This window comes from Chlorocebus sabaeus, chromosome 11 (assembly GCF_047675955.1).
Source record: "Chlorocebus sabaeus isolate Y175 chromosome 11, mChlSab1.0.hap1, whole genome shotgun sequence".
NCBI lineage: Eukaryota > Metazoa > Chordata > Mammalia > Primates > Cercopithecidae > Chlorocebus > Chlorocebus sabaeus.
In genome coordinates, this window is record NC_132914.1 from 30,332,845 (window position 1) to 30,357,884 (window position 25,040).

Here is a 25,040-nt window from a genome sequence, read left to right on the forward strand (position 1 = left end):
TGTGAATCTGTCTGGTCCTGGGCTTTTTTTGGTTGGTAGGTTATTAATTACTGCCTCAATTTCAGAACTTGTTACTGGTCTTTTCAGGGATTCAACTTCTTCCTGGTTTAGTCTTGGGAGGGTGTATGTTTCCAGGAATTTATCCATTTCTTCTAGGTTTCCTAGTTTATTTGTGTAGAGGTGTTGATAGTATTCTCTGATGGTAGTTTGTATTTCTGTGGGATCAGTAGTGATATCCCCTTTATCATTTTTTGTTGTGTTTATTTGATTCTTCCCTCTTTTCTTCTTTATTCGTCTGGCTAGTGGTCTATCTATGTTGTTAATCTTTTCAAAAATCCAGCTCCTGGATTCATTGATTCATTGAAGGGTTTTTTTGTGTGTGTCTCTATCTCATTCAGTTCTGCTCTGATCTTAGTTATTTCTTGTCTTCTGCTAGCTTTTGAATTTGTTTGCTCTTGCTTCTCAGTTCTTTTAATTGTGATGTTGGGGTGTTGATTTTAGATCTTTCCTGCTTTCTCCTGTGGGCATTTAGTGCTACACATTTCCCTCCAAACACTGCTTTAGCTGTGTCCCAGAGATTCTAGTATGTTGTGTCTTTGTTCTCATTGGTTTCAAAGAACTTACTTATTTCTGCCTTAATTTCGTTATTTACCCAGTAATCATTCAGGAGCAGGCTGTTCAGTTTTCATGTAGTTGGGCAGTTTTTAGTGAATTTCTTAATCCTGAGTTCTAATTTGGTTGCACTGTGGCCTGAGAGGCTGTTTGTTAAGATTTCCATTCTTTTGCATTTGCTGAGGAGTGTTTTACTTCCGATTACATGGTCAATTTTAGAATACATGCTATGTGGTGCTGAGAAGAATCAACAGAATCAATATTGTGTTGATTTGGGGTGGAGAGTTCTGTAGATGTCTATTAGGTCCACTTGGTCCACAGCTGAGTTCAAGTCTTAAATATCCTTGTTAATTTTCTGTCTCATTGATCTGTCTAATATTGACGGTGGGGTGTTAAAGTCTCCCGCTATTATTGTGTGGGAGTCTAAGTCTCTTTGTAGGTCTCTAAGAACTTGCTTTATAAATCTGGGTGCTATTGTATTGGGTGCATGTATATTTAGGATAGTTAGCTCTTCTTGTTGCATTGCTCCCTTACCATCATGTGATGCCCTTATTTGTTCTTTTTTGTTTGTTTGCTTGCTTGTTTTTTTGAGGCAGAGTCTTGCTCTGTCGCCCAGTGCAGTGGTGGGATCTCGGCTCATTGCAACCTCCGACTCCTGTGTTCAACTGATTACTGTACCTCAGTCTCCCAAGTAGCTGGGATTATAGGCACGTGCCACCATGCCTGGCTAATTTTTGTATTGTTATTAGAGATGGGGTTTCACCATGTTTGCCAGTCTGGTCTTGAACTCCTGGCTTCAAGCGATCCTCCTACCTCAGCCTCCCAAAGTTCTGGGATTACAGGCATGAGCCACCATGCCCAGCCCATTATCAGTTGTTTTTCATCATTCTCAGTTTTTATCAAATTTTAACAATGCTATCGAATTTGAAAAATTAAGTTCATTTAGTTTTCTGACTTCTACTTTATTTTTTTCACTTTATTTCATCGTATTTTCTTGGCATTCATTTATTTTTGTGTAGTGTTTCCTTGATTTTGTGTTTAGGCCTATGGATAAAGCCATTCTTACACATAAAACTTCAGACCTAGGATGGCACCTATCAGTTTATACTATATTAGACTGTTCTGTGATTAACTCACTCCAAGGCTTCTGTTCAAATGAGATTTTAAAAAAACGTGCATTAACATGTACATTAGTAAAAAGATTCAGTATCTATGGGAATCTGTAAGAGTCAAGGAGTAAAAGGAAGGTGAAGAAAATGCATCATACTGAGTTACTCAGCAATGGAGACAATCCTGTTAGGTAGAGGAAGAAAGGACCAAGTGAACCATTAGCTTGAAGGTATTGGAGAGGCAGCCACATGTGCCCTCTAGAAGCTAAGAGATGGAAACCAATTCAGCAACCACGTGGATTGTCAGCATTCTGACAAGCACAGATAAACATACTATTACTCTCCAATTCTGGTCATTTTTACCTTTTAAATTTCCATTTCTGATGTTTGTTAACCTGTTTTTCTCTTTTAAGTTTAGAAGCTAAATTCCATAACTACCACCACTGTTACTACTATCATTGTCTGGACCATCACCAACATGCCTAGACTATATTCATAAACACACAAGATGCAAAAGCACCCTTTACTGTAGTCTTCAGTAACTTCAATCACACTATCAACCTTTATCAGGGCAGCAAGTAAAATGCAAACACTAGAGGTTATGTCTGAGAACTATTCCTAAGCACCAAATTCATCAGTACTAATTCCCACCACTAATTCCAGCAAGCCTCACTTTATTTCTCACCTATAACACAAACTGGGTCGAAGTATGGTTAACTATTTGTCTATAACTTCAGAGAATGCTGCCTTTCCCAAAGTATATTATGGAATATTTGTCTTGGAAAATGCCTTCCCTCCACACACACACACACACACACACACACACACACACACACACACACACAGAAAAGACAAAAATGACTATCCCACAGTCCCTTCTTGAAGATTCACAAACAATATTAGCATATTAAAGCTTCTTTCCATAAATAAACAATCTGCTTAACTCAGCATGTTCTCAATTTATCTGACCACGTAACACTTTTCCATTCTTACTCCTTTAGAGACAATCTATGAAAGTCTTCCAGAACTACTATTTCCAGAAAGACACTCTGGGAAATACAGCTTTTGACTGATAAGGAATAGAAACTGAGATGCATGTTACACACTGCCAAAGTCTGAAAACCCTAATTACTTAGCTCCGGCAAGAGGCAAGTGCACCACAATCAAATGAGTGTTCAGAAGGAAAGGGTTTCTTGGAATCACAAGGCCACCTGATCGATGTCCCACTTACTTGAGGAGATTCCCCAGATTGAAAAGAGCCCGGTTATGCTGTGGATGGAGCTGGAGAGCCTTCTGATAGTACATCTTTGCCTCTGCTGTGTCTCTCGTCAGTGTTCCAAGGTTGTTCAGCGCACTTGCATGGCGTGGATACAACCTGAAAAGTTAAAAATATTAAGCTGTGATGGTTCAAAAACTTCTAAGTTGGGCACAATTTGCTTGTTCTTTTTTCCCCAGGTATGAACAGCCAACATGAAATACTGAATTATTCTTGTACTTGAATGGTTTGTGTACAATCTTACTGGTCAACGACTTCTGCAGGTGAAAGTACATAATTAGGGCAAGGATGCACATATTTATAATTAAATAATTCTTAAATAGTACAAGAATAAATAGTATGTGGATCTACCAGGGTTAAAGACATTTAATAAGATTACTTTCCACTTCTTGTGATAGAAAACCCTCCTTGCCTCAGGTGCTAAGTTTCTAGCCTGAGTTTAAGGCCTGGTGGGACCTCTGACCAGCTGCCTGTGCAGGATCCACTATGTATACCAGATGCCGAGCGATCCTTTGAGGAGGAATCTTCATAAACATCTTTAAAAAACAAAAAAACACACAAAAAAACAAACAAAAAAAAAACCAGAGTTTTGCTCTTGTTGCCCAGGCTGGAGTGTAGTGGTGCGATCTCGGCTCACTGCAACCCTGGCCTCCCAGGTTCAAGCAATTTTCCTGCCTCAGCCTTCCAAGTAGCTGGAATTACAGGTGTCCGCCACCACTCCCAGTTAATTTTTGTATTTTTAGTAGAGACCGGGTTTCACCATGTGGGCCAGGCTGGTCTCGAACCCCTGACCTCAGGTGATCTGCCTGCCTCAGCCTCCCAAAGTGCTGGGATTATAGGTGTGAGTCACCACACCTGGCCCATAAACATCTTTGGATTGGAGCATTAGTAAGACTGCCATGACTGAGAAAGGATGATATATAATGTCACCTCATAAAAATAAACTTAATCTCCAAAATGCCTCCTCTTCTCTTTTTTCTATTTTATCTCATTTCCCTCCTCCTACTGCAATTTGCTTCCACCTGTCCCAGTACAGTCTCAGACAGAAAATACTAAGAACTTAGAACACTTAAAGAAAAAACAACAACAACAACAAAAAAAAAACCAAAGGTAAGATGAAGTAAAAAAATAGCATTCCTAATGTTCAAAAGCAAATGTAAAAGAGTATGAGGTGGACATCAGTACATCAAATTTATACTGATTAAGGTAGCAAGGGAACCAATTTATTTCCTAAACTCAAAACCATAAAGAAGCCAAATCCACACAGCTCCATAATTTAATTGCTTTTGATATGTTCAGAGTGGACATAGTTAGCAGTCTGGTAGGTTTGTTCCACCTTTGTCACCCAGAGTACTTTGAATAAGCCAGTAGAGCTGGCTTTTAATGTAGAAATGCCAAGATAATGCCCAAGTAATAAAAACAGGATCTGTACTTGTCAAGCCCCGTGACAATAAAATGCCATGCTTGCTCCCTTTTCCGTACCTCTAAAAAGATCAGTTTAATTCTGGAACAGAAAAGGTTCCTATTAAAAGGACAGGGAAGACAAGTTGCACAGCTTTTTAATCTTTGCTCTACCCAGAGTCTCTTAAGTTTATTTGACCCTTCCCTACTCCCTTACAGAGGAGCTATAAACATCCCTCAGAACTAATATTTCCAGGAAGGCACTCTGTAATGTTCCTCTTGACTGACAAGGGCTAGAATCAATTCAAATGAATATTACATCCTCCCAAAGTCTGAAAGCTCTAATTATTCAAAGAAGCTTTGGAGGCTGTTAGGAGAGAGATCTTTAGAGGAAGTCTGGCAGAAAGCACACTGACCCAGCACATGCGCTGTTGTTTGCTTCTCTCTGATCGCATTTAATTAGCACAGACAACTTAAGGGTCTCTCATACTGGCCCCATTACATCCAACTTCAGTTCCTGGGGAGACAAGCGCTTGGTGCTCTCTCTGAGATGTCTTTAGAAGATATGAGGCTATGATGAGGGTGAAGTATGTTTCTGTACCTATTCCTTCACTCTATGCCCAGAAAAGTGTCCCGCGAAGCCTGTGTCTAAGATTTACTTTGGAAGTGGTTGCTGAGCACATCACAGCCAGGACTCGAATTCTTCTAAAGAAGGTTTGGTTTTTTGTTTGCTTTGTATGTTCAGCAAAGCACTGTAACCATCAAAAGATTTAAGGGTTGTCCAGTGCATGTGATGAGGCCAATTTCCATACTCCTTATTTCCTTTACAACAAGCAGTAACAGAAAGCATATCTTGGACATGTGACTTCCTTTTTCTTAGAGGAGATAATTTTTTAAGACTTTCTCTTTTTCTTATTTCTTTAAGGCTCTGAGCCCTTGAAATGAACTTCTGAGGTGAAAACACTAAAGGGAAGGACACGCTACATTCAATAAGACCTTCCACCATGGGATCACCCATGTAAGGTGCCTGTTTGCTCTGCAAGCAGCTGGTCATCTCCAGTAAGTTTTAAGCCCAACTTCATGAATTTTATATTCACTCATGACCCCGCTGCCATTTAAATGAACAATCATGTATTCCAAAGGCCACTGACTACAGAAATGGCTTTCTCTTTCTCTTTTGTTTCCTTCAAATCAGAAACAGAATTCAAGTCCACCCTGAACTCTTAAAAACAAAAGTGAATAGTAAGAAGAGAAGTAAAGAGAAACAGAAGCACTATAAGAGAAAAGGCCTTTACTATGCCTTGTGCTCCAAGAACCAACTTGGAGCTACAGAAACGTGATGCTCAGGGGGGGAACCAACTACAGTCAGGGAAGAGGAAGAGCCCCAAATCCTCAAGGAAGGAGACTGCTGATATTTACAGGGACTCGCTGACTCTATAACCTAGCAAAGCCCTCCACCTGGAAAATGTGTAGCTATTGCTTATTCCTGGCAATACTAACGGCTTGCTAGCCATCAGTATTAATATGCTTTCTCTCTCTGGGTATCTGAGGCGGCTCACCTAATCACAAGCAAGCTTTACATTATTTATGAAACCAAGCTGAATTTCATTAAAAGGATTCTTAACAACCAGGTCAGAAAACATATCTAAAAAAAAAAAAAAAAAATACAGATGTAAATATTTTCCTAAACCACACACTCTACAGCAGACCTATGCAAGGACAAAATTTATTTTCTGTGTTTACTTTTTAAATAAATTTGCGTTTGAATTAACTTGGGCCTAATTCAATCCTGATCTCTCCAGGAAGGGAATTTTCTATTGGAAAGATGAATAATTTAAGAGATGTCTATGTTGCTACATCAATTGTCAGAATAAATGAAGTCCATCTTGACTTTAACTTCTACAGGTATGTTTTACAAATGTCCTGATAGTGGTTATTCCCTTCCCCATCCACAAAACCTCAAGAAAAGATTTGCTGAAGTGGAACAGTGGTGATTTTTCAGGGCTATTTTTTTCAGGCCTGATTTTGTAAGAGCACTCACTGGATTTTCTTTCTCACAGTATTCTTCAACATTGAATTGTTTATGAAAATTCTTTTGCTATTTATTATTATTTTTATTTAATTTTTAAAATTTATTATAGAGAAAATGAGTTATATTGTCCAATTGTTCTGGGGTACAAAGAAGCTTATTATTTCCTCACTAAAAAAGAAATGTATGGGGCCGGGCGAGGTGGCTCATGCCTGTAATCCCAGCACTTTGGGAGGTCCAGGCTGGCAGATCACTTGAACTCAGGAGTTTGAGACCAGCCTGGGCAACATGGCGAAACCCTGTCTCTAAAAAAATAAAAAATAAAAATAAAAATAAAAATAAAATACACGTACATATAGGGATGTGGTTCTATGAGTTGAAGAAAAATTTGTGTTCAAGTATTGGGTAGTTTAGTTTCTGGATAAACAATATCCATTTAAGCATTTTAGGGGTTCTTAATTTTTATCTAGTGACATTTCCTTAAGTAGAATTAATAGAGTAGGCAGTCAAGGACTCTCATCTTATCTCTGAAGAATGAATGTCAACATGTTAATAGGAGAAAGTCCCTGGGAAGGAACACTTGTCTAAGCAAAAAATAGAAGGCAGGAACAAGAGAAAATGAGTTCCAGAGGACCTAGGATGTGTAAATGGTACTTTACATTTTTAAAGTGCTGCCTCAGACATTGTCTCATTTACCCTTCAAAACTGCTTAAGTAGAATTACTGTACTATTTATTTCACAGTTGAGGAAAGGGAAACTCAGAGAAATTAAGTAAATAATAGGTTATAAAAAAATACATCTCAGTCACTTGAGCCTAGGAGTGTGAGGCTACAGGGCGCGATGGTGGCATCACTGCACTCCAGCCTGGGAGACAGTGAAACTCCATTTTTTAAAGGAAAAGAAAAGACATCTCAGAAGCACTTGTGTTCTTAAATATCAAGAAGGCAGCTGGCTCCTGTAAATCTGTTTTCAACTTCATTTGTCATTCAACATTCAGCAAATAAATTAGAGCTTCATTTGGAATAATTCTTTTCATCTTCTTGTTTCTTTGGCTAAATCACTCAACTATGTTCTTATAGGAACTAGTTCTCAGGGGCAGAAGTGAAATAAACTCAATACCCAGAAAGTTTGGCTACTCAGAATCTTCACTGCAAAAATTTGTCTTCTGTCATACAAAATAATCACGGTGTCTCTGAAAAGCACAGTATTGTGGAAAGCCATTTGGGATTAACTACACTCAGTAAGTGTGTAAGATTTACATACGTGCTTTCTGATTTACCCTTCTTAAGCTTTAACCTCGCCTAAAGATCCATAGACATAAGCTGTATGTGAATAAAATCAAGTTTTGAATTTTATGTCAGTTATTTACTTTAAATTTTGTACAATCTATTCCAAAGTTAAGAATGCTGTTTACTTTTCATTATCTGAGTGCCTTATATGGCATTTCATTGTTCAAATAATATTGAATGATGTGCTCTAGCTTGCAATTTCCTTTCAGAGTATACACACCCTGAAAATAAATCAGGATGTGTGAAAATAAATCAGGGTGTGTATACTTGTCCGATTTTCATACCACACATTAATTTACTTGAAGCTAACTATGCAAAGGTCAGATGTTTATTTTCTATTTCCTGTTGAGAAAATAGGAGTCCAAAAGAAAAACATGACTGAGAAAAACATTCCAGCATAAAACCTGAATTCCACTGGACTGAAAAATATACAAAATAAACTTCATTTCAGGAGTTGACAGCATTATTTCCAACCATATTAGTCTGTGGCATATTTTAAGTGCATGGTTCCTTTATGTTGCAAAATTTAAGTCGTCATGTTACTAAATTGCACTTGAGTAAAACTGATCATTTGATTAGTCTGCTTGTTTAATCGTTTGAAATTGCCATTAACACCTAGCAAATAAGTTTTACCACTTTCATCCTGCACTGTGCTCCTTCTGATCTATTACAGATAGCCTTGGGGAAAAGCCCCAACTGCAATTCAGGGAAATGTGACGCACTCTTCAAGAGGGGCCAGCTAAATCATCTGAACTTGCACAATGGATGACCTCCAATAGTGATGTAGAAGGGCTCCTCCCAGTCAGTTTTCCAAGACTATGCAGAGTAAAGCCATGGCTCTCGAGTGCCTTAGGAAATGAATCATTTTAAATGGCTGAACCTGATTCCTGAGAATTTACTGCTAGAGGTTGGGAAGTTTACTGAATTAAGTATTTCTCTATTCCTTTAAATAGAAATGGTGAACATAATTAACATAATTAAATGGTGAACATAATTAAATGGTGAACATAATTAAATGGTGAACATAATTATGGTGAACATAATTTCTCAGAGGCTTGGGGTGAACTTTGGTTTTTGTGGCAGGATAGATAGGAAACTGCTTTGGTGGAGTGGAAAAATAACTGGATTTGGAGTCAGAAGCCATGAGAGGTATTCCAGCTATGTGCTTTTGAATTTATGTCTGTGCTTTAGTTGCTTTCTCTAAAAAAGTAAGCTTAATAACATATTGACCTTCTCTGTGGATAAATGGGCTTCTATGTGAACAAATGAGATGGTGGATATAAAACTATCCATCATCACACCTGTTACACTACATACATTTCATATTTTGGGGTTAGCTGCAGGACTCTGGGTGGTTTGACTGGCTCCCTCTGTAGCCCTGATGAACCCACGCCAGGCTGAAGCAGCCAGTTCTCCTTCCTCACATGGATTTTTCATCCTCGGAAAAATCACTCTCTTCACTGTTGCTGATAGCTTTCAACTTGCTCCCATCAGTCAAAATTACATCCATTAATTTCTTCATCGCTAACCTAGTGAATACTTAAGTCATTCTGTGTCCCTCTGTTTCTCCTATACCGAGAGTTCTCAGATGTGAAAGGCAAGTAACCCTCTCCATTTTAAGAATGTGGGAATGTTCTTTGTCAAGCACTCCCTCCAAAGCCTGTCAATCCTTCATCATCTGAAGCAAATGATCCCCATAGGCACCAGAGCAATTTTCTTCAAGTTTTTCCAATATGCTCGAGACCAAATGGAATTCCAGACACGTGTAATTGAAAAAGCTATATCCAAGGTTATAAGGACATTCAAAATCCTGTGTCGTTCCTGTGTGACAGATCAATGTGCACCTGGGATCCTTGTTCCACTAACACTTCCTGGCATTAGTGCACTCTGGTTGATGGATTATCTCAGAGAAGAGGCAATGGTGTATGTAGGAAAAGTATGTTCGTATTCCTAATTAATAACTGCCAAGTAAGGAGATCAAGAGGAGTGGGGAGGAGAGTGGGCACATTTTCAATATCCACCACAGGAACTGGGTATTACTCCTGATATATAATGGGCAGGAGCTAGGGCTGTGAAACATCTTGCAACGCATAGGACAGTTCTGCATAAAGAAAAGTTGTTCTGCAAAATATCAAGAGCTCTGTCATTGAGAAACACTGTTTGTCCTTATGGAGTTGTTCTCCGACTCTAAGAGAACTGTGATAGAGATTTTATGCATTATGTTTATCCAGCCTTTCTTTTCACAAGCACATATTAAGCACGTACAATGTGCCAGGTTGTTTGCTAAGGGCACAGAGCAGTAAAGAGAAAGCTGTCCTTGCCCTCAAGAGTGCCCTTTGGTAGAAGAGAGACAGGAAAACCAATGGACTCTAATGCTCTGTAAGGAGAGCAGACAGAGCAGTAAAGCTGAGCAGGAGCTGACAGCAGCATACAGGAGGAGGGCAAATGAGAGGTGCCCGAGACATTCACCAGGGTTTTTCCAGGAGACATGATGCTTTACTGGGAGGGGCAGCAATAAAGGGGTCTGGGAGCGCAAGGGAGGGGTAAGAGCAGGAAGAGGAAAGAAAGGGTTCCAAGGAGAGAAAGCAAAACCAAACAGAACTTGAGAAACTGAAAGGATTTTATTCTGGCTGAAGCAGAGAATGGAAAGGAAGAAAATAAAGGACAAGGAGCAGGTTTTGGGTAGAAGATGACCAGTTGAGTTTGAGGTGCAGAGGGCAATTCGTAAAAATGTCCAACTAGGTAAAGTCACAGATTTGAGGGTCAACTAGCATATACAAGATGCTAACTGAAGACTGTGGGACTGAAGAAACCCCTTAGAAAGCAAAGATTGAGAAGAGAACAAGGTGTAGGGAAGGAGTAAAGGTTCCTGAGAACTCTTCCATTAAAGGTTGGTGGAGGCAGCACAGTCTAAAGAAAGAACAGAAAAAAGCAAGACAGCATGGTGTCACAGATGCTAAAAAAGAATTACTTTAAGGAGGAGGGAGTGGTCATCAAAGTCAAATGCTACTGAGAGTTAGGTAATTTGATGCCCAAGCATGGTCCATTGGATTTATCTGCATGGAGGCAGCTGGTGACCTTGGGGAGAGCAGTTTCAAAGGTGGGGAGGGAGCTGATGCCAGAATGTAGTTGAGTGAGTAATGAGAGAAAATGAGGAAGACATTGCAACTTTCTGGGAAATTTTGACACTTGAAAGGCAGGAAGGAGATAAGGAAGCACACAGATGAATGGCAGGAGGAGGGAAACAAGAGATGCAGAGCCACTGGTTTGTTTGTTTGATGGTAGGAGCAACTCGAGAATACTTAAATATTAATGGGAAAGTGCCAGGTGAAGGGAAGGAAGCAAAGGATTTAAACAGAGGATTATAAATAAGCTCTGAGAAATTGGAAATCATGGAACCGCGAGCAGAAAAGAACAGATCAGCCTTAGGGGTGAAAAACCAGCAGGGCAGTAAAAGAGGAAAATCTGAATTAGGGTTCTCCACAGAAACAGAAGCAACAGGATGTGTATATTTAGGGAGACACTTTTCTTAAGGAACTGGCTCTCATGATTGTGGAGGCTGGCAAGTCCAAAATCTGCAGAGCAGGCTGGCAGGCTGGGGGCCCAGGGAAGAACTGCAGTTAGAATCCAGAAGGCAGTCTGTGGGCAGGATTTCCTCTCCTTCCAGGGAAGCCTGTCTTTTTCTGTTAAGTCCTTCAACAGGATGGATGAGGCCCACCCACATTCTGGAGGTTAATCTGCTTTACTCAAAGTCTACTTATTTAAATGTTAATCTCATCCAAGAAGTACCTTTGTAGGAACATCTAGAATAATGTTTTACCAAATATCTGGGTATCATGGCCCATCCAAGCTGACATGAAATTATCCATCACAAGTCTACCCCTTGCCAATCTAGCATCCAGGAAGAGGAAAAGATAGAAGTAATTTAGGATCTTCTGCTGTTGATGGCGTTCAGGTTTTACATTATACCTCAGTTACCTTTTAAAACATTCTAGGTAATTCACATACTTTAAAAACACAGTATAAGTCTGGGTGGAGTGGCTCACGCCTATAACTCCAGTACTTTGGGAGGTCGAGATAGGTGGATTACATGAAGTCAGGAGTTCAAGACCAGCCTGGCCAACATGGTGAAACCCTGTCTCTACTAAAAATTCAAAAATTAGCCAGGTACGGTGGCAGGTGCCTGTAATTCCAGTTACTTGGGAGGCTGAGGCAGGAGAATCACTTGTACCCAGGAGGCAGAGGCTGCAGTGAGCTGAGATCGCACCACTGCACTCCAGCCTAGGCAACAGGAGCGAGACTCTGTCTCAAAAAACAAACACAAAAAACCACAGTATAAAGAAGTTTATATGTAGCATTGTTCCATTCAACAAATATTTACTCAGTGCCGTGTTCCTGGCACTCTCCTCCATGCTGGAGATAAGGACAAAGATTTCTGCTTTCATGCAGTTTACTGGGTAGAGGAGGGACACAGACAATTAACAAAATGATAGGTGAGTATAGCAGAGGGCGACAAATGGAGAAAAATGAAACTAAGAGGGGGAACAGGGGATGCTGGTGGTATTTGCGGTCTTCATTGGGGTGGCCCGGGGAGGCCTGATGGCGAAGCCGATGACACATATGAGGAGTGCTGAAGGGTGTGAGGGAGGCAGCCATTGAGGTAAGTGGGAAAGGGTTCTGGGAGAAGAGAGCAGAACGCAGAACCCCTGAAACAGGAAGGTGACGTGGCTGGCATGCATGTGCCTGTAGCCCAGTGTGGCTGGGGCCGAGTAAGCAAGAAGAGGAGCAGGAGATGGGTCATGGAAGTAAGGCGGCAGGTGGTGCAGGGCGAGCATGGAGGCTGCTGCAGGGCCTCCCACTTTCCCTGTGAGTGAGGTGGGGTAACTGGAGCCTTCTGAGCTCCAGATTGCTGTGAGTGGGGCTCCAGCGGGGCTGGTCTTGAACTCCTGACCTCATGTGATCCACCCATCTCGACCTCCCAAAGTGCTGGGAAGATCCCTGAGGCTGCTCTATTGAGAACAGACTGAAGGGAAAAAGGGCAAAGGTGAAAACCACAACACCAATTAGGAGCATATTGCTGCAGTCCAGGTGACAGGTGGTGGGACAGTGGAGGGGGAAGGAGGTGGTTGGATTCTGTGTGTTAGTCACATTTACTGAGGGTGTCATTGCTCTCATTGCTTAAGGATATTGCTTAAGTCTTTTATATGAATTATCTGGTAATCCCCCAACCCTATGAGGTAGGCAGCATCGCTATTCTCATTTTTAACAGAAAATCTCAACCCTATTTTGCTAAACCTGCCATATTTACTTATACAAGAAACCAGAGCTGGTGTAAAGTTCCCCATCGAGGCTGAAGTGCATATTCTCCTGGCTGCTAGGAGTGTTGGCTGCTGGCAGCTCAGAGTCCAGCTCCTCTCTGGGCATTGCTTTCAGCCTTGGGGAGTTGCCTTCCCAAGGCTACACTCCCGTCCTGGATACAGCGATTGGTTGAAATGGGGGCTTAAAGGTAAATCTCTTGCCTCCATTCATGACATCTCTAAGGGGACATCCTAGTTCCAGAGCTCCCCATGGGATCAGCCGAGGCCTCTGTTGGAACTGCGTCCTCCTCAACATCTCTCTCCTGCTCCCCTGATGTTCCTGAGGGTGCTCTTTAATAAACTTCCTGCTTGCAAATCTTTGCCTTGGATTCTGTTTTCTGGAGACCCATATATAAGAGAGTTCTTAAGATGAAAAAGTGACCTAAGATAGCCAGAGAAAGTGAAACTTCTCTGAAAATAAATTATGGAGATTTCATTTTGAAATTCAGTTCATAAGTATGGCCACAATGTGACTTTTTTTCTAAATGAAATAATGTTTAATTTCCTGAGCTTATGAATAAAACTGCCAGATTTAATTAACACAGCATATATATAGTGAGAATGTAATTTCGTCAACAAGAAGCAACAAACATAATTTTGTGTCTACTTGTGATATTGGAAAGCATATTTGAGCTTCTATACCTGAAAATACCACATCAGCTGAAGAACACATCTCCACTTGTTAAACCTGGCTAACAAATGGTAATTGAAATTTTAATTCCTTCCAGAAATACATGGCAGCTGGTATCCAAGTCCACCTGTGGTCACGAGAGAGTTATCTTAAATGTTCACCTAAAATAGGCTGTGTGAGGGACTTTTTAAAATACTCATTGACTCCTGATTTTTTAAACATGTTCAGACTTCACCCCAAGCTATGCCTTAGGGTCTGCTTTATTTTTTTCTGTTTGAACATGACAGAAAATAGTTTTATAAACCGCATTATTAAAAGGAATTATAATAATTATAATATATTAATTATATAATATAATCTTACTGATATACTCAAGGTATCAGCAAACATTGGTTAATTAGACATGGGTAGATTTCTTTAGACTCTAATGATATGGTGTCTCTTCAGTACTCAATCCTTTATTACTTTATTTTTCTACATACACGTATTGCAGTCTAATGCAATGTCCTTATAAAGTTCCTGTGATCCATACGGGAGGGAATACAAAGAATTATATCAATAGGCAAGTCTCATAACAAGTCTCTATGTTATGCATTAAACATTCTATTCAGAAAGATTTTAGTTCTATCCCTTCCCATGTGTTAGGCAACTAAATAGTGAGTGAAGATTTCTTTTGTATAGGAGCATTAAAAGCACAATACAAAATTTAGTTACACCAGGAGAAAAGAGCCTGGTCTTGCAAACTGATAAAATTTAAGTGTGAAAAGGAATTATTTCTAGGGAAAATAAGTAAATGCTTTGAAAATGCTCAAAAAGGAAAGATGTTCAAAAAATCACTGTTGAATTAGATGTGAAATAATTGTGAAAGACTGGAAGAGAAAAATTAGAAAAATCTCAGTCTACTCAAATTATGTTGCAAATCTCTTTAAATTTTTCTTCCAATTTTAAATATCAAAACTGAGACTCATAGCAACGAATTAGGAGGTGGCTTTTGCAGATTCTAATTAGAAGATTCTTACTCAAAGAGAAGAATTTGATTTGATATCAGAAGATTGGTGAATGGATGTACATTTGAAATTTCGGTGTTAAACAAAATACTCAAGAGTTTGCTTAATTTGTTTTATGATTCTCTATTTTTAACCGACTTTTTAAGCTATTTGACAAAGCACACACGTGGCCAAGTACACATTAATATCTTGCCTTTATTCAAGGAGAATCACTATTTCTCTTTCGGGGCTTATTAGCTGAGGCATTTCTTGGGAGTTTAGTGTAGGAAGGGGTGACTTGTTGCGTGGTCTCTGGACTTTCTACTCCCATCACACAAGGTAGAATGTTAGAAACCTTCTTCAGGGTAACTGAATGGTCAGAGACCTCTGGAGGCCTATGGCAGATCTGCCAGTGGTTTTCTGAATCTCCAACATAGATAATCCCAAGCTTTATATTACTGTAGGAGTTATAAATGTGAGAACTGCCCTCACAGCAAAGCAAAGCTAACACTTGGTGTTTGTTGAGGATTTAAGAAAAGGGTTTTGACATTTTTCTTTGATGATTTGAATCTTAAACTGAATACATGACCTTAGATGCAATATTTTCCAAGGGAGATTTCCCTTATACTACAGAAATATTATAAATGAGGTAAAGAGGAAGGAGAAGTCAGTGGTACTTCTGCATTATTCAAAAAATTAAAAAAATTAAAAGAAACAGAATATTCATGTCATACATAATTACTAACTTATTATAGTGCTATTTTCAGCATTGTAAGCCAGCCAAAAGGAGACTGGTATAGGTACAACCCTTATGATTAATTTCACCATTGCCTTTGAGATCTATTCAGTCATTACAACACTAATGGATAATTGCTAGAATTGATTTCAGATAATAGCGCCTTTAACCTTGCATTTCCCTAATCACCTCTTTCCTGCTGTGTGCAAATATGAAAAACATCAGATACTCTAAAGTTGAAGTAGAGGTGGAGCAGCTGGGAGGGAGAGGAATCCCTGTCTCAGCAACTTCCACAAAGAAATCGCAACATCAAAATAAGGGCAATCTTCCAGTCACCAAGGATAAATAATCATCAAAATGATGAATAGCTCTGGTATTTTCCTTTTCCCTCTAACACAAAGAGTGACAATCTATTTCTTAAAAACAACAACAACAACAAAAATACCCACAACCGTTGAAAATTCACCACAGAGGTATCCACACAAAAATGATATTTTTAACCAGAAGTATTTTGAATCCAGTTTGATAGCATAAACTGTTTCACTAATTACTATATGTAATATATTTATAGCTTTAATCATTTTTCCCCATGTCTCAAGGGACATATTTCTTCCAGAAGCACAGTTGTTGAAGCAAACATTTATTTATATTGTTTCACAGCAAAGAAACGGAAGTACCCAACTAGCTACTACAATTCTACAAAATCAACTGCCAGAGAATTTTGTTTAATTTATACTTTTGCTCTAAGCTGTGCCTGAGGGTCTGCCTTATTTTTCTTTTTGAACTTGAAAGAAAATAGTCTGTTATAACAAAACCAATTAAAAAGATACTGATACACTTCCTATCAACCATGTAAGTTTCAGGCAAACTTACTGCCCTTTTCCTCCCTTCAAGAATGCCATCTAAAATTGATAAATATTAATTATTAAAGCCAAAATATACTTTAATGTAACCTTGAAGGAATATGCCTTTTAAAAAATGACATTTCCTCATTGCAAAAGGAATAATCATTGTGGAACACCTGGAACACACAAGAAATTATAAAGGAAAAAATTAATCTACAATCTCACCCCCCCAGAGATAAGCATTACGAACATTTTGGAAACTGTCTTCCGATGAAAGAATAGAATTATTGATTAAATCTTAAAAATGACCTTCTATTCTGTAATAAAAAACTTCTTCAACTAAAAGCTTTGATACAGTTATTCCTCTGGAACTTATATTTCTTGTAATATTTGGGAAAATAATTGATAGCAAACTTGATATGTATGGTTTAAAACTTCTGCCATATTAGGCTGGGTTTGGAGACTCACACCTGTAATCTCAGCACCTTAGGAGGTTGAGGTGAGTGGATCACTTGAGGTCAGGAGTTCGAGGCCAGCCTGGTCAACATGGTGAAACCTGGTCTCTAATAAAAATACAAAAATTAGCTGACCGTGATGGTGCATGTCGGTAATCCCAGCTACTTGGGATGCTGAGGCAGGAGAATCACTTGAACGTGGGAGGTGGAGGTTTCGGTGAGCCAAGATCATGCCACTGCACTCCCGCCTAAGTGACAGAGCAAGACTCTGTCTAAAAAAAAACACACACATACACACAAAACACACACACACACACACACACAAACAAAACCAACTTCTGCCATATTTGTCATGTTAAATATTAAGTAACAGGTCCTAAAGTCTAAAAGATTTTGATTGACAAGCAATATGCTTGTGTAAATGTAACAATGACACTGTCAAAATAAGCCTTGAGACAATCCAAGTAGACACTTCAGTGAAATGCATGATTTGGTTGGTAGATGTACTTTAAGTATATCCCAAAGTGAAACCATCAGAAAATTCAACCAAATGTAGGCAGTCAATCTGTAGAGGCATGAAAACATCTTCAAAGGCTTCTGTGAGCATCATAATATTTAATAAAAGAGAGGATTAACCTTGCTTTATTTTGCCTATAATTGGAGCTTGCCAGGCAACTATAACTGGCTGATTGGGTACTTCCGACTGGCTAGTTGGGTACTTCCGCTTCTGATACTAGCAGATTGCTGCTAGTAAGGCAGAACTTAAATTTTTAGTTTCTTCTGAAGCCATATCTAAGGATATATTTAGTATTTTTTCTTCCATTGGAGGACTAAAAGGAGAATGTTAATACACACATACACACACACACACACACACACACACACACACACACACACAAAACTAACGTATCCCCAATACGGTAATCAACTGTCTTATCATTTCCTTTCTGTTTAACACAACTTTCAGGGCATTTAATTTCTATACTCAAATGTCTTCATGGAAATACTTTCAGGCATGGGATGTCTAGGGCTTTCTATATGCATACCATTAAAATTCATTGCAATAAATACCATAAAAACTTACCAGTGTGTTTTTGACAACCAACTCTTGTTAGCATGTATATATTCAACTGTCAGTTCATTGTGTAATGTATAGCAATGAAAAGTTTTACAAGAAAACACCAAGACTTAGATGCAAGGTAGAGTTATTGCATTAAGAGCAGACTTGAACACTGAGCCAAAAGACTCAGAGTCCAAGAGCTACCCCACCTCCAAGGATCAGTTTACTGTCAAGAGAAACAAACTCCCCCTCCATATACTGGGAGGGCCAAGTGAAATAAACAACGGTCTTTAAAGCACGAAGGCCAACACCCTCCCTGTATGGTGCTTACTTGAGAGCTGTTCTGTAGTGGTAGATCGCTTCCTTGTTCCGACCTTGGTCCTTCAGGAAATTGGCATAGTTGTAGTGAACCTTGGCATTGTGGGGCAGAGTTTGAACTCCAGACCTAAAATGAATAAATTTTTTAAAAAGCAACAAAGAATATCATTGTCAGATTCCTTTATGTTTTACTCAGTTTCACGAACCTGCATTTGAAATGTCCATTGTATTCTAAAACAAGGCATTGTAGCCTAAAACGAGGCTTCCAAAATTTATGAATTATATAATTACTAAATGTTGTTTTCTATAGAAAACAATGGAGGCAGTATAGTGTTACGTATAGCTGAACAAGCATGCTAACTGTGTATGAACAAAACGCCCTTAGCCTATAAACATAGGGCCTTTGTTGTGCCAGAGACACAGCTGGAGCCTGGGTAAGGCTCTGTCGCTCTTCCTGAGGCTTTTCTTGGGGAGTATAAGAGGGTCCAATGGTATACCTGAGAGCACACTGTACAACATGGGACACACACAGCTTTGCAATTAACAGACCAATCTCGCTTTCCTAATTTGTGGTGCAGGGGCAGATGCACCCACACTGGGGCTGCTGCACAGACGGGCCCTGCCGAGGCTGATTACAAATGCTTTTCCTTCTAGGGAGAATTGCAGCATTGGGCCAGCCCTTTCTTCCTTTTGCATCTGTCTCTGGAGCAGGTTTCTTTTTCATGGAGACTTGATGAAATACCCTAAGTGACCTCTGAATGCACAATAAAGAACCGGAGGAAAACAAAGATTGAATGATTTTCATAAAATGAGAATAGCTCATAACAACAACCTGCTCCACAAAACATGAGATGTAACATGCAGTGTCCTCTATTCTCTCTCTTCTTTCTCTTTATTCTTTCTCACCATTCTTGTTCCTTCAATGTGGAAACCCATGCAACTGGTTAGTGTGATACTGTCTCTAGCTCCCCTCCCATCTACAAGGTCATCGCTTCCTCCTTGGTACAGCACAGTTCTCAGGGGTGCTGTATTGAAAGGAAAACACATTCCAGATCTGGAGTGTGCGTGGGGACTCAGAAAGGTCCTTAGTTACTCAACAACGGAGGGTGATAAAGTCAGGCTTATTCGAGATAATTATGACATGCCAGGCCCTCATATAATCTGCAGGAACGAAAGTGGTGGAAAAAAGGCAAAAGTTAATGTAGGCCCAAGCAGAATCATTAAAAAGGGTAAATTCCAGAAGTGAGATGGTTTGAGGAAATCAGTTTGCAAGCATTTCTCTAAGCTGAAGTAAATGGTACAGTTGTTTATCATCTACATAGAGTCTCTTCAGTACCACACACTGTGCCAGGTGCCAGGGATACAATATGGTTAGAGTCCCAGCCCTCAGGGAGCTTATGAGGGTGAAGAAGTAGGAAGAGGGGATTACAAAATGACATGTAACAATAGGTGAGCAGGGTATCAAGGAAGCACAGCATGCTTATCCCCGAATGGGATCAGATGAGGCTTCCAGAAGGCAGTGAAGGTGAAGCTGAGACTTTACGGATAAGAAGAAATGAAATTAGCCTCTGGAGGAAAAGGCAGCAGGATGTCCTACATGGAGGCCCCCAAGAAAACAGAGCCTGGGGCTTCTGGGGGACTGGAAGAAATTCAGAGTGGCTGGATCATGCTAAGTCCTAGAGTGGAGAGAGTCTAATAGGCCCTGTGAGTCGCACAGGAGACTTCTGGGGAGTTATCTGAAGAGCAGCAGAGCATCAGTGCAGAGTCTCCAACAGAGAAGTGAGGGACAGGGTAGCAAATGAGAAGAACTTAGCAGTCTTCTGGCTGCAGTGCATGGAGACCTCCTCTGGGGCTGCTGAGGAACCTCAGAGAGGAGAGGAGAGGGAAAGGGAGGAAGGGGAAAGGCAGGGGATAGGAGTGGAGCAGAGAGAAGATGAGAGAAAGAGAATAGTCAGAATTTCAGCAGGGGCCATAGGGAGGAAACAGAAGGATTCAGGAGATATCCAGGAAGCAGAGGTGGCAGGTGGCAGGACAAGGTGATGGTTGATTCTCTGGAGAACAGCCCTGCATGTTCATGTCGATTCAGTTTTTCCCTTCCTCCAATCATTAATTCACTTATAGATTTCTTTTTTCTTCGTCTTCTTCTTTTTTTTTTTTTGTTTAAATTGAGATTGTCGGCTCAAGCCTGTAATCCCAGCACTTTGGGAGGCCGAGACAGGTGTATCACGAGGTCAGGAGATCGAGACCATCCTGGCGAACACAGTGAAACCCCGCCTCTACTAAAACTACAAAAAAAAACTAGCCGGGCGCGGTGGCGGGCGCCTGTGGTCCCAGCTACTCGGGAGGCTGAGGCAGGAGAATGGCGTGAACCCGGGAGGCGGAGCTTGCAGTGAGCTGAGATCCGGCCACTGCACTCCAGCCTGGGCAGCAGAGCGAGACTCCGACTCAAAAAAAAAAAAAAAAAAAAAATTGAGATTGTCTACCAAAATAAATCATTACAAAAAGGATCACTATAGACTGGCCTCCCTACCAATAAGTTTTGCTGGAAATTAACCTTTCCCTATACCAAGCCTGGGCCAGTTTTTTTTTTTTTTTTTTTAAATGCAGGTGTAATTATTCTACAGATAAGAAAATGAGGCTTTTCTCAAAGACATTAAAAACCTTGTTTAAATGGTCACTGTACTGGCCTGCTCAGGCTGCCATCACAAACACAAAACCCATAGACTGGGTGGCTTAAACAACAGACATTTATTTCTCACAATTCTGGAGGCTAGAAGTTCAAGATCAAAGTTAGGGCTGATTCAGTTTCTGATGAGGGTTCTCCTCCTGTCTCACAGATGGTCACACTCTATCTATGACCCAGATGGCCTTCCTCGGTGTGTGCACACACAGAGAAAGCTCTGGTGCCTCTTCCTTGTTGTATATGGGCATCACCCCTCCTGGATTAGGGCCTCACCTGTGTGACCACATTTAACCCTCATCACTTCCTCAGACGCCCTATATCCAGATACAGTGAAACTGGAGGTTACAGCTTCAGTATACAAATTTGCAGGGATGCAAACATTCAGTCCATATCAATCGCCAAAGCCCAAGTTCTTAATCATGAGGGAGGCCCAGCAGCAAGAGTAAGGCTGTCCAGATGCCACTGAGTGACTGAGCCTATAGGGTTTACTTTCTGCCTGGTGCTTGTCTACGTTGGGGCCCATCTGCCTGGGGTGATATCAACGATTTGAAGATGATACGAGGAGGGGTGGGAGCAGGAAGCGGTTGTTTTGTCCTTTGTAGCTGCTTCAGAAACAATGTCCACAAGATCACACAGCTGGCAAGTGGCAGGGATGGGACTCAGACCTGAGGAGTTTGGTTCTGGAGTTTCTGTTCCTTCGCCTGAAGGAAAGTGGTTGGGGGAATGATAAAATACAGACAGAGGGTTTGAAGGCTATTTGGAAAAAAAATTCCTGCAACTTATTTGCATTAAATGAGACAGGAAGACAACTGATGAGAGAGAGAAAGGACTTCGAGATGAGAACCTAGTTTCTGGGCAGTTGTACTTTAATCAGTACATATTTACATTTAATTTTTTAAATGTTTACATATTTACATTTAATTTTTAATTTAAAGGTCAGATTAATGGGAAAATTCCATATAATGTGTTGAAGCCTGTTGGAGAAGTATGTTAGAGCATACTTCCTCGTTTTATATGGGCACCACCCCTACCTCAACTTTTGTTGAGCTTTTATTGAAATAACAGCCTCTGAGGACCAAGCAAAGACTGCCCCACTAAAATCCACTGTCCGGGAGCTTGAGGACCTCTCCAGAGGAGGGATCTGATGGGCACCTGTGAAACTAGAGAACAGTCAAAAGAAACAGACCATCTGAAAGCAGCAGACCCCACATTTACAGCTGCTTCAGAGATTTAAAATGTACCACAGTGAACATGGGAGTGCAGATATCTCTTTGAGATACCTATTTCATTTCCTTTGGGTAAATACCCAGAGGAAAGATTGCTGGGTCACATGGTAATTCTATTTTTAATTTCTTGAGGACCCTCCCTATTGTTTTACAAATGGCTGCACCAATTTCCATTCTCACCAACAATGTACCAAGGTTCTCTTCTTTCAACATCCATCCTAACACTTGTTATCTCTTGTGTTTTTGATAACAGCCATCGTAACAGGTGTGGGGTAATATGTCATTGTGATTTTGATCTGCGTTTCCCTGATGATTAGTGATGCTGAGAACCTTTTCGTATACTCGTTGACCATTTGCTTGTCTTCTTTTCAAAGATGTCATTCAGGTCCTTTGCCCAGTTTAATCAGATTAGTTGTGGGGTTTGTTTTGCAATTTAGCTGTATGGGTTGCTTACATATTTTGGATATTAACCCCTTATTGGATATACAGTTTGCAAATATTTCATCCCAATCCACAGGTTGTCTTTTCACTTTTTTGCTTGTTTCCTTTGCTGTGTGGAAGTTTATTAGTTTGATGGAGTCCCATTTGTGTATTTGTGCTTTAGCTTCCTGAGTTCTTAGTGTTGCATCAAAAAAATCATAGCCGAGGCCAATGTCAAGGAGCTTTCCCCTTATTCACAAGAGCCAAGATAGGGAAACAACCTGAGTGTCTACGGACACTCAGAATGGATACAGAATTTGTGGTATATACATACAGTGAAATATTATTCAGCCTTAAAAAAGAGATACTGCCATTTGCAACAATAGAAGTGAACCTGAGGGACACTGTGCTAAGTAAAGCCAGATGCAGAAAGAAAAATACTGCATGATCTTACTTGTATGTGAAATCTTAATAAGCGAAATTGAACACATAGAAAATGAGAACAGAATAATGGTTAGTAGGTGTGGCGAGGAGAGGAAATGAGGAGATACAGGTCCAAGGGTACAAATTTGCAGTTATGTAGACGACTAAGTCTAGAGATCTCATGTACAAAAAGAGGGCTATAGCTAAGAATATGGTATTGTATATTTTAAATCTGCAAAGAGAGTAGATTTTAGGTCCTCTTACTATTAATACCAAAAAGAAAAAACAGGTAACTATAGGAGATAATGGATATGTTAAATTGCTTACCTGCAGTAATCATTTCACTGGATATGCATATCAAAACAGGTTGTACACCATAATTTTATACAATTAAAAAAAGGAAAAAGAAAGAACATGGAATAAAGAGGGTTGCTTCCTTTTACTTTTCCTCTATTTTATTCCCTGTCTGAAAAGAAGGATAAATAATATCATAGATGGTGTTGATGAAATTCTGGCTGCATGGAGAGTATCTAAGGAGTACCATCAATGCCCAATGTTGGCACCAGCTGAGGTTGATAAGATAGCCTGAAGGTTGTATATTTTTAAATGTACAGTTGCTAAAGGTTTTTTTTTTTTTTTTTAGCCTATCTAGTGAAGCGCAATGTATTAAACTGTCAGGGGAACCAACTCCAGGTTTTGCTGAAAAAAGAGATCAGCATCTATCTTGTGCTTTACCCTTTATGAAGAGCTCCTCTGTGTTCACTCACTTAAACATTGCTGATGGGGTTCCATATGTCTGAACTGGCTTCCTTTGGGTCTAAAATGAGGCAAGAACTACATTTGCCCTGTTCTTTGAACAAAACCTGCTGCAGACAAAGGAAAATACTCATGCTTCTCGTGTACTAGAATGAGGTCCCTTCCTCTGCTTTTAAGAGGCATCCAGTAGCCAAGAAGGACACATCCTCCTTATGGCCTAATGAGAACTTGTCACTCCTATGGTACACGGAATCACAATCCTCGCACTACACAGAATAGGAGGACCCAAAGGATCCCTGGTGACCATTTCATTTTCTTTGTCTTCCTCTCATTTTACACAAGAGAGAGCCAAGCCTTAGAGAGGATCAGTGGTCCAGTCATAAGTGACAGTATTGCATTTCTACGACAACCAAAGGCATTTCCTATATAGATTGTGGATACTTCTTTTCGGAGGTGGGTGCTAAAATACTAACACTATCTTTCATTTATGATATCTTTATGGTTTATAAAATCTCCTTATTTGAATGTTAAAAAGTAACTAAAATGTATGACAGGTAGCTAGAATTTTAATATAATTTTTTGAATGATAGTATCCAACATAAATTCAGTCATATTGGCATTACATTTAGCCAAGTAAGCGTATTAGTAATGGCATTAATAATCAAATTTCTATTAAGGAAAATTCCTGACTTTTTCTATCTAGAACTAAATAGCGCATGGTAGCGGTAAGTTTTGAAGGCAACTGTGATTATAGCAATGAATACAACTGACATATTTATTGAAATTGATCCTTTTCTCTGTGTGATTAGCACAGTAATTCTAACTTATGCCCCACCCGAGGAATAGACAATTGGGCCTGTGGAAACGTGGTCCTTGCTGAGATCAGGGCATTGTTTCATAATGGCAAGAGGAAGTAATAATGTTCCTAACAGGCAAGCAGAAGTGGGTGGAGTCACTAAAATCCTAAGAACACACTGTTTTTTCCCATTGTTGGTTTTGACCTTTATGTTCTCTCTGTGATATTTTTCTGCTATGTTTTTCTAGGCTCTCATTTCAAAATGAACAGTTTGTGAAAAAAAGGAAAATAAACAACAAGCCAAAGGCAACACTTTCCCCGGAACTTAACTGGCCAGGTCACTCTTCCCTCCAGGAATATATTGTCTCCCTGTTTGCTTTTTTGATGCTTCAATTTCATACTTCCAGTTATTATCATGGAAACATCCAGCTATACCCATATTTATTCCACAAATATAATATTCATAAATTATATGACTGAACCCAAAACCCCGTTAATAATTACGAGAGTGATTATAAGTAAACATCTCCCTTTCAACTCAGGATTTTAAATTCATGCATTTCACATATCTCCCTCACACCTTTTATTGTGGAAAACTTGATAAATAACAAAAAAGGCTACTTTAATCAGGT

General features: G+C 39.8%; 1 protein-coding gene across 9 annotated transcripts in view; it reads right to left on the bottom strand.

Moving 5' to 3' along the window:
* TMTC1 (transmembrane O-mannosyltransferase targeting cadherins 1) overlaps positions 1 to 25,040 on the bottom strand; it is a 286,191-nt gene that overhangs the window by 56,964 nt on the left and 204,187 nt on the right. For all 9 annotated transcript variants that reach the window (XM_007968065.3, XM_007968064.3, XM_073020588.1 and 6 more), the window contains 2 exons: positions 18,118 to 18,231; positions 2,953 to 3,096 (listed from right to left, as the gene is read on the bottom strand). In XM_007968065.3, the coding sequence (XP_007966256.2) occupies positions 2,953 to 3,096; positions 18,118 to 18,231 (258 nt within the window). The remainder of the gene's footprint in view (positions 1 to 2,952; positions 3,097 to 18,117; positions 18,232 to 25,040) is intronic.